Raw genomic sequence first — 10,780 nt, forward strand, 5'->3', positions numbered from 1 at the left:
AAAAAAAAGGTACTATAGCCCAATACAAAGGGAGGGAGCCGCCTATACAGGGAGGTACCAGAGCTGGTCCAGGTAGGAAGGTAGGGGAGAGTACAGATGTGAGGAATTTTTAGGCGCAATCCTGACCCCTGCACTGTGTACGTAGCGTACTTTTGATGGTGGGAGGGCACTTGACATCTGCTGTATTGGGAGTGGGGTGGTCTGGATGTCTGCTTATAATTATGAGAATAATTTAATTCCATGCCAGTTGAAAAGGAGGGTTGCAGACTGCTGGTATCGTCCACTGGAGAACTTTGAGGACACCATAGTGTTCGGTCTGAGCAGTCTCCAATAATTTTCTTGTGGATGTTACCAGTGATGTGTGACCCTCTTTTTCAAATTTACATCACCTGCTACAGAAGTGTGAGTGGGCTCCATGCTGGTCTGCACCTGCCCTTTACGGCACCATGGCAGGTGGAGCAGTAAACTTCGGATATACTGACCAATTCCATATCACCAGTAGCAACTGAATGCAGAGGCAACTATTTATGATAATAAAGAGTAGATGCATAGTCCTATACAACCGGCCCTTTGAGGGTAACCATACTGCTGATGCGGCCCCCGATGAATTTGAGTTTGCCACCCCTGTTCTACACAGACATAAAAGGGGTGGATGCTGGTGCAGGCATCAGTCTGCCCAGATGCATCTTTTGGTAGCTGCTCTTACCATTTCATCATAACCAGAGATATTTAATGCCTACAGGAACAGACCAAATTTAGCAGCTTTAGTGTGCGCTTTACACAGGTTTTCTTCAAATTAAAAAAAAAAATGTATACAGTGTATACTTTTTTTTTAAGCTGGCATGTACCAAAAAAAAAAAAATTTAAAAATTTTTAAATCCGCTTCTTGAGGAAAAGAGAATTCAGAAACAATTGGGTTAAAGTACCAGGAGGGGGGGGGGGGCATGCCTCTGTTTTGTAGAACAGCAATGCTAGGGACAAGATCATAGACACAGAGGGGTGGCACCTGTGTACCAAGAAATGGATTTCATGGTAAGTGCAAAAATCCTTTTTCCCCCCCAACGTCTTCCAGGACAGCATGAGATATGCTCCCAATCCCCTCCCAATCCCACAGGAAACACGTCACCAATAACCTTTTATAAGGTCCGCCTTCTGGCCAGCTCCTCAGTCCTTTGTGTTTCCTCAGGCAACCTGAGGATGCGCGTCACAGGAACGCTTGGGAAGAGCCTCCATATGGCAAATAGCCAGGAGGGGGTTTTACTTCCACTAACTTGGGTAACAGGCTTACCTTGGGCCTCCAGCCAGTCCCATTAGCTTGCTGTGGGTATGCTGGCTCTCCTTCCCGTTTCAGTGCCCGGCGAGGGCCATGACCAGGATGGCGTTACTCCCTTGGCTTAGTCGCGGGGAGGGGGTGAACGCTGGTCAGAGGGGTTCGTCTTCTCGCCGCGGCTCCGCGAGGTTCTCCACGGGCAGACCGCGTACGTCACTTCCGGCGCGAGGGACATTACTTCCGGGCCCCGAGGCTGTGTTCCAAGCCTCGTTTTCGGAGCAGGAGGAAGGGGAGGGCCCTGGCTGGTGTAAATGGGCTCACTTCTCAGTAGCGACTGAGACAGCGCTGGCGGTGTGTGAGTACTCTCCGCAGGGATGGATCCTTCTTTGCCTCTGGTCTCTACAGCAGCAGACGCAGTTCCATCAGGCGCCAGCCCGGCACAGGTATGGGTGATTTTGATTGCATTCACCACCCTGGTTCCTCTGACTTATTTCCTTTTCTCCACCTTGGGTGCCTTGGGGCAGGTCCTTTTGGTGTTGAGGGGCTCTTCTAATTATTTTTTTCTGTTGAATTGAGGCTAAGCTTCTTCTTGTTTGTTTTATTTCAGGCTAGAGCTTCAGATAAGGCAAAAGTGGCAATTAAAAAGAAATGTGCGGTTTGCAGTTGCAAGCTGGGGTCCACTTATGCAAAGGCCTTATGTCGGAAGTGTATTGACGACCTCTTAAAAGGAAGAGCCTGTAGTAATCTACTAACAGTTAAGGAGGAGCTGGCTTCTACTTCCAATCCTTCAGATCTGTGTTAGAAGGCTTTAAACCTAACCCCAGTGCCACATCAACCCCTGCTGCTACAGGGGCTGACCGGGTGCGTCCTAAGGCACCTGTGGGTTTTTCTGAAGAGGAGCTTAGTGAAGCGGGCCCTTCGATTGAAGGCTGTAGCCAACGCTGTCTTGAGTTTCCGGGACAAATTGAAGGGTCGACACCTGTTGGTGTTGTCAGACAATGTTACAACAGTGGTGTATTTGAACAAGCAGGGGGCACAAGGAGTCCAGCTCTACGGAGCCTTGCCAGCAGTATTTTTTGCTGGGCGGAGGAGAACCTGGCCTCAGTTTCGGCGGTTCACTTAAAAAGGTACCCACAATTTCTTGGCAGATTACCTCAGTCGCCATCAGATTCTGCAGGACGACTGGAGTCTGAACCAAGAGGTGTTTTCCTTCTTGGCGGAGAAGTGGGGTCCTCCGTCCGTAGATCTTTTTGCCTCGCAGGGAAATGCAAAGGTGGATCAATACTTTTCCCTGCATCCAGGGGAGCCCGCTCTGGCAGTGGATGCACTGTCAAATCCCTGGGAGTTTCACCTATGTTATGCGTTTCACCCATTCCATCTAATTCCGAGAGTCCTTCAGACGTTTATGTAGGAGAGGACCTAGCTCATTCTGATTGCGCCATATTGGCCGGGGAGGGCTTGGTTCACTCTGTTGCTTTCCCTCACGGATCGGCCGCATTGGACTCTTCCTGTCAGGTCAGACCTGATCTCTCAGGGACCAGTCTTGCATCCGGAGGTGAACAGATTCAGGCTCAGGGCCTTCTGAGGAAGAGATATTGAGATATTGAGGTCAAAGGGGTTTTCTATCAAAGTTATCAATACTCTCCTCCATAGTCGTAAGCTGGTGACAAGGAAAATATATGGCAAGGTGTGGAAGACGTTTAGCACTTGGAGACTTAGAGCCGGTAGGAGTTTGGGGATTCCAGCCATCCTGGATTTCCTGCAGGAAGGGGTAGACATGGGGTTGGCACTCAGTACTCTGAAGGTGCAGGTGTCAGCACTAAGTGTGTTTTTTCAGGAGTCCCTGGCTGAGAATGTGTTTATTTCACGGTTTTTCAAAGCCCTTAAGAGAATCTGACCACTTCTGGTTAAGCCAATCCCTCAGTGGGATTTGTCCTGCAGGGTTTGACTATGTCACCCTTTGAGCCTTTGGTCGAGATGTCACTGCGTGATCTTATTTTAAAGACGGTGTTTTTGATCTCTATAACTTCGGCCCGTAGGATTTGCGAGCTTCAGGCACTATCGGTTAGGGAACCATTTTTGTTGTATTTGAGGATCGGATTGTGCTTAGGACCTATCTAGCCTTTCTACCTAAAGTTTCTTCTACCTTCCACAGGTCGCAGGAGATTGTCCTGCCTACCTTTTGTCCAAAGCCGGCAAATTCGGGGCAAGCGGCTTTCAACTGTTTCGACGTGAGGCGTTGTCTTCCTGCATTACCTTCAGGTTTCAAGCCAGAAGCCGGACCTTATAAAAGATTATTGGTGACTTGTTTCCTGTGGGATTGGGAGGAGCCTCCAGATCTCAAGATGCTGTCCTGGGAGACTATTAGAAATAGAGTTACTGGTAAGACCTAACTCTGGATTTTTTCCCCCCTCTTACTGAGGGACACGAGATTCAAAAATAACTGGATGCTTTCCACATGCTATATTAGACGCTGCGGGAAGACTTCCTGGCCTTTAACACTGAGAAATCACGGATTCTGAGATACCCCCGTCTCTCAAGACCTAGGTTTCAACAGCCTTTAAAATCAGCAACTGTGCAGAAAGATAAACCAGTTCTTGAGACAGAAGAAAGTCCTGACAATCTGGAAGAGCCCATGAAGCATCTGCCAGGAGACTCAGGTCAGAGTACCACATCTCACTTGGCCAATATGGAGCTATCACCATCACCAGAATGCCCTCCATCTCAATCCTTTGGAATAGACACAAAAGGAGTTTCAGAGGAGGAAGAGTGTATATCAGGTTGTATTGGTTCGACAGAGCCAACAAAACATTTACCGCTTTCAGAAGATCTCTGTATCTGCAGGCAAGCTTATACAGATTGCTGTTGAACCTGAACAGTGGGTGGTCCACATCCGTGGTCCCACACTCATGGAACAGGTCCTGTAACACCCCTGGGTGTTGAGATCACTACCCTGGGTCCAGACGCTGCCTGCTGAGGTAGTATGCCTGCCAAATGTCTATGCCTGGTATATATAAAAAGGGCAAAGTCACGCATGAAATTCTGCATGACTAGTTCCTATCGAATGCTCTTTGCACAAGAAGCCTTCTAGTTCCCCCCGGAAAGTCGATCTATGCCACATCTATGTCACTGTTCGACTGGATGCTAACTGGATTGTGACGGACCGCCTGGTACCCCGACTGGGTACCTCAGTCAGAAATCAGCTTCCTCTCCGCTGGAACCTGAATTCCAGTGTCCTCAGCCCAAACCTGCCTAATTATTGGACAGAACCAATAACTTAGGACAGAACGCTAAATCCCTCAAACATCAGACAACACTAATGTTGAAGTGGAAACCAAGAACTCCTTTATTGCAGAAAGCACACAGAGTTTATACCTCACAGAATCAGATAAGAGTTCAGTGTGTTGAACAGTTCCCACCCCTAGACAGCCAGGGGCCGCATTGAAATTCCTTAAGCACAGATACTCTTTGGAATGAATGTCCTTAATTAGATAAGAGCTTAATCCCATCATTCCAAACAATGGCCCTTCCAGACAGCCTGCTGCCTTCATAATTATGTGTAGCAGAGATGGTATCCAAACGAGATGGAAGTCCGTATGGTTCAAATCAAGTTAAATAGTGAAAAGCTCTCTCTAGATAAAATATTAAACAGAAAAACACACACAGCAAACAAGTTCTCCTTGGTAATAAATCTCTGCAGTCCTAGGTCCGTAGTCGGTAGGAATGAGGCTAGCCCTCAGGCTCCTTTAGCAGCCCCAGTCAGGATGTCCTGCATTGAAGGGGCAACCAAATCTCAGCGTCCCTTCCCAGCTGTACTGACAAGGTGTCTGATTCCTTCAGAGCCTGTTAGGCTAGAATCCATTCAGGATCTTCCAAGAGATCAGAAGGAAGGATTTCCCCAACCTACAGAACTGGACTCCTGACCCATAATGCCAGAGACAATGCTGTTAAGGGACTAAATTATCTTGTCCCATGGATGTTGAGCTGCAGTGTTCTGGAGTGGAATTGGGCGAATAGGACTGCCACAAATGAGGCTACCGCTTGCCCCAGAACTTTCATGCAAAAGCAAAGACTCGGGCAGCTGCTGGACTAAACACTTCAGGTCTGGGGACGGAAAAAATTCTGATCTGACCAGTACCTAAGATAAGAACAATTTTGTATTGCATTAGAAAAAATGTGACCTGTCCCTTTAAGAAAAAGTATCGGTAATTGGTATCGACGAGTACTTGAAAAAAAGTATCGGTACTCGTACTCGGCCTTAAAAAAGTGGTATCGGTGCATCCCTAATAAGAACCAGATACTCCAAGAGATGAGTCGGCTCCAATGCGGACTTCAGAAGGTTCAGGATTTAACCAATCCTTTTAGGGTTTGTATTGTTAGTTCCATATTGATGTGGACACAGAACCTGTGGCAAGTGCTCCTCAATCAGAAGTTGTCCATATATCCCAGAAAGAGGATACCCTGGGAGCGTAGCACGGTTAGAACAGGGGCCAGTACCTTTGTGAACACTCAAGCTAAATAAAATAAAAACTTTGAGATCCAAAACAATTTTTTTTCCCCCAGTTTTTAGATTGGAGAAGGATTACAACACCTGTCAGTTTTTTTTATTGCTGTCCGTGTCCCAGATAGGGAGATTCACCAACTGAGGTCTTCAGGTGACCATCACTGAACGTGAAATAAACTTTTGTTTTGGATGGAATAAGGGAGGGTCATAAACCCTGTTTTTTTATATGTCATCTATTTCCCATTGGGGAGATTTTGCTTTACTTCCTGTCTGATACTCTGAACAGAACGTTAGAGGAAATCCCTCCAAAGTGAAAGAAATCCCTGGTGGTCAGCAGGGTCACCAGAACTAGTGTCCTCATTTCCTGCCTATTCCTGTTCTGGCGACAATCCAAAATTTGCGATTTTTGGCTTCAGTTCTACTTCAACAAAAGGCAGTCCTCAAATGAGTAAAGAGCTGCAAAATGTTGCCATTTTTTTCACGCTGAGGATCTTCATGGTAGGCATCTGTTGTGAGCCCCTTCTAGACCATCAGGAAATTTTCCCAATTCCAATTCTTGCTAGGAGATTCAACACGCTAGGGCAATCTTTGTCTTGCTGGACAAGCAAAAGGAAGTCCAGGGACCGCAACAGTTTTTTCTATGCAGCAAGAATGCCGATTTGCAACGGCCTGGAGATAAACTGAATTGGGGACTTCCTCGATGGACGCCACCTTTATGCATAAGCCAAGAGTCAGATGAATCCTGGATCCAGATATATCCACAATGAGGATTATGCAGGCTTGAAGGGCAAGGACCTTCAGCGAAATTGAGAGCCTAGCTTAGGTTTAGAACTTTAGGCTTGGGAAGATAGAAACTAACCCTTCTTAAAGGAAGGATCACAAGATTTAGCCACCAAAAGCTTGGACTCCTAAATTGGGGCTCTTGAATCCGGTTATTGCCTTGACATAAGTATTTATGGATACCCTGAACAGGTGTTCTGTAGTAAAGGGCATGCATACAAAAGGTCTTCTCAGGCCAGCATTTCAGCCAGAGAAGCTGTCCTATATGGAAAAAGGGACCCATCCTGGAGATTAGTCTGAGGGTATTCACAAGACCATCTAGGCAGTAGCGCAAGGCCACATGAAAGAGGTCTAAATGTTTAAAGAGCTGTGGCATCTTTCAAGAAGGAACCAGGGTTCCTATCCATTGCCTTTGATCATATAGATGAGATCTATCAGTGCCATAGCGGCAACAGCAGGGGTTGCTAAGTAGGGCCAAGCAAGGGCAAATAAGTCCTCAAAGAGAGCTTCTAACGTCTTGACTAGACTAAAACAGCCCATTTTTTTTAGGACTTCCTCTTCAATAGGGTATTGCGCCACAAACAGTTTAGGAGGAGTAAACAGTTTTTCAGGGCGATACCATAGTAACCATACCACACTGGCTGTAAAAGTGTGCATACAGGGAAGGTTTGGGGCATTTTTAGAGAATCCAGACTAGTGACCTTTGGCAAAGATGGCACAGGCAGCTTTAACTGTAAAATAATCAGGCATAGAGATAGTGTCCATGAGTTTGCAAGAGATGTTAGGAGAACTGCTTCTGGGCTGAACACACAGAACTAGAAGCAGCATACGGCTAGCAGAACAACTGCTAGGCTGTGAGGCCCCAGAGCCTGATGCTTACGTCTCCCTGCGCCTATAATTTGTCATTGTTTGAGGGTAAATTGCAACCCCAGTGGCAGAGATCCAGACTCCCTCGGTAGTGCCAACTCATATCAGCAGGGGCAGCCTGTGCGGCCACTACAGTGCAAGCAAGCAGGGAAAATGGCAGATTAATGTGCATAGCTATCCAGAGGTAGGCTGCATAGTCCATCTATGGACAAATTAAAATTTACAAGGAAAGAGCTAAAACACTGTGATTTGTCCCCAAACCCTCAGTGAAAAGGGGCAAACTGGATCTCCGAGTAGGGGACAAGCCGTCACTTACCACCATCAGAAAGGCAGCTGACTTGGCAACACAGTCACTTAAAGGGGACATGCCCAATGCAGTCTTCGGGGAAGGGCTCTCCCACACCTCTGGACCTGTAAAGCACACTGCAACTAAAGAAACTGCATAAAGTGCCAAGGAAAGTGCCCAACGCAGGATTCATTGCCCCAAGCACATTACAGGCTAGCCTCACAACTTCCTTCTGACAAAGTCTGGGTACGCTGATAGCGAGTATTTGGGCCAGTACTCGTACTCGTACTCACCGAAATGCTCAGATACCGGAACTTGCAGTCATAGGGAGCTTTTCCCTTCACTGCTCAAACGGTCGCAGCCCTCCAAGGGAATCATTTACACTGCAGAACCAGCAGTTCTGTATTGTATGTGAGGGGTTGTCCACATCCCAGGAGGCAGTGGGAGGAATAAGGGATAAGGCAAGTATTGTGCCTATTTTCCGAGCCAAAACAAGCATTTAAACCTTGCTGTGAGAAGAGCCCCCCTAGTGATACCCAGAGTTTAACTTCAATGACTGTATTTTGGATTTAACAGGACAGAAAATAGATTAACAAATTAACATTATAAAACATACACAAGACCAAGTAAAAAGTGCATCCCTTTTATGCAGCACCCCATTAAAAAAAAAAAAACTTAACTCACCTTACAATACAAACCTAAAATGTTAAACAGAAACAGGCATAATAGTACATTGACAAATTTACATACGTGGAGTCAGATTCTGCATTGCACTGAAGAAAAAATCCCACACTTTTCTGATGTGGTCTATCAGGGTAGAACCGTGGCATCACCATTATTTTCCATGGGAGATTTCTCACAAAACAGGGAGGACTCAGCACAGATTCACTAAGGCGACTAAAGCGTTCCACGGTGAACTGAAATGTTGCTTCTGATCGCCAACTGGTATCTGAAAATAGTAAAATACTTAATACCAAATTCAGAATAAACTTGATCCACATTGTGTGCAAAAAAAGCTGAAATATTTTATCAAAAAGACACATCCCAATGCAGGAAGTAGGGACCTCGTCCACTCCTCCCCCAGCCAGGTAAGACATCCCCCGAAAATAAGACCTAGTGTCTTATTTCGTGCAAAAAAAAAAATAAGACTGTCTTATTTTCGGGGAAACACGGTATAATGGAAATAGACTAATCTTTGACAATTGAAGAAATGGCAATAATCCAATAGACAATTCTAAGACTAAGCAAAAAAAAAAAAACACATACATATTCAAATGGTTCAAAATGTACTATGTTCGAACCTGAATTCTCATAGCATTTTACCCAAAATGGAGAAACTAAGCTCGATGCCAAATACAAAGATTGATATTCCAAGAAAATTTTCCATCATACTGGAATATTATTTTCCCACCAATTCATGCATCACCATGGGGTCCAAACTAAACCGCACAATGAAACTGGAGAATTGTCTTTGCTCAAATCCAAAAATCTTACAAGTGTAAGTGACAGCAGCCAAGAATCAGTAACATGGCAGGGTATGAAGTCACTGAAAAGGTAAATTATACAGCATTTTTTACATCACGAGTGTAGTTTAGTTGGGACCCTGTAGTGATAGGAAAACAAATGGCAAACACACTCATCAATTTGTTACCAGCTTTACAGCAAGGTGCACATGGTTGGGCTTCCTCCTGACAAACCTGCACCCAATTTAATCATTTGCCACATGTGCTCCAAGATGGAGACTCTCATAGTTTAGAGTTAGGACCGCTCTATATAGAGGTGCCTTGGCGCGACTGTGCGGCTTTCACATTTTCTGCAGAAGACGTGTATCTAAACCTGTTTTTAACCTTAGCGGTGAGACAAGTTTTTTTGCATACTGGCTGGTGAGTGTGCTGCATGCGGGAAATTAGCTCATGTAGCAGATTCTGCTACAGGCATCCTGCGGTTTCCCAGTCATGTTTGGGGTGCCGCTAACAAGTAATAGAACAGCAAGCATGTTACACATTTTTCAAGGCATTCCTTGAACACGCATGGACTAAACAAATAAAGAAATTAGTTGGAATTTGAATAGCATTTTATCAATGCCATATGTGGAAAGGTAAAGGAAACAGACACAAGTAATAAGAAAAAGCAGTTCATCAAATCCTAGACGATAGTTATTTTACAATGTTGATTTTAATTCTGTAATGTGCATACAACGGTACACCCGTCTCAAAAACTTACCGTCTTCCATATCCTCTTCTGTATTATTGTGGCCATCTGCCATAGCAACATTTCCATTTATTACTGGATTAGGAGTGATTCTTGGTGGGTCATCAGCATCTCCAGCTAAAGAAGAACCAAAAGAGTTATCCTGTTAAATAGGTATGTATTTCTACAGCATATCCCAGAGAAAATAATTCACATAATTTGTTGAACCTAATTATACACAATGAAAGACTGTATGTCACAATGTAAATCACACTTATCCCCATTTTGTAATTTTGTCCATGGAAGCTCTGTGTCCTGGGACAAAAATCTCTCCTAATCCGCTGGTAGTCATACCATGTATGATTATATGCTGACAGTCACAGACAGATGCGGCCGATGTCACAGTCATTAACTGGAATGGGCACAGCGGCCACATCTGTGTGGACACACCTGGAAATCCATAGTCTCTAGAATGCTATGTGCACGAGGACTACATAATGGTCACAGAAATATTTCTCTCACTCAGGAGTGCATGGCAATATTCTATGTGTTGCACATGTTTCCTAGGTGCCCAATACTTGCATCAGCATCTTAAATGCCCAAGCCATTGATTCAAGGTATACCGCATCTGGTTTACATTTTTTACCTCGAAGGGCCATGCCAAGAGTCCTCTTTTATACTATATAAAACATATAAACCTTTCACTAGTGATTCCATGAGCTGTATACATAATTACTGGCTCATGTTTATTCTGCTATTCTGGGTCAGTAATAATGCAGCATGAAACATTAAACCTTAGTAATATTAAAACAAGAGATAAGAAGGCAAGTGAAGGCTAAACATTTCAAGTTCAATAGGTAGATCATAATAAAAAGGAGATACC

At 44.9% G+C, this 10,780-nt stretch overlaps 1 protein-coding gene across 4 annotated transcripts in view; it reads right to left on the reverse strand.

The window, feature by feature from the left end:
• USP7 (ubiquitin specific peptidase 7) overlaps nt 1-10,780 on the reverse strand; it is a 135,848-nt gene that overhangs the window by 99,859 nt on the left and 25,209 nt on the right. For all 4 annotated transcript variants that reach the window (XM_018569850.1, XM_018569849.1, XM_018569848.1 and 1 more), the window contains exons 2-3: nt 9,931-10,035; nt 8,458-8,656 (exon numbers count right to left, since the gene is read on the reverse strand). In XM_018569850.1, coding sequence (XP_018425352.1) covers nt 8,458-8,656; nt 9,931-10,035 — 304 coding nt within the window. The remainder of the gene's footprint in view (nt 1-8,457; nt 8,657-9,930; nt 10,036-10,780) is intronic.

This window comes from Nanorana parkeri, unplaced genomic scaffold (assembly GCF_000935625.1).
Source record: "Nanorana parkeri isolate BGI_ZX_2015 unplaced genomic scaffold, ASM93562v1 scaffold1412, whole genome shotgun sequence".
Classification (NCBI taxonomy): domain Eukaryota; kingdom Metazoa; phylum Chordata; class Amphibia; order Anura; family Dicroglossidae; genus Nanorana; species Nanorana parkeri.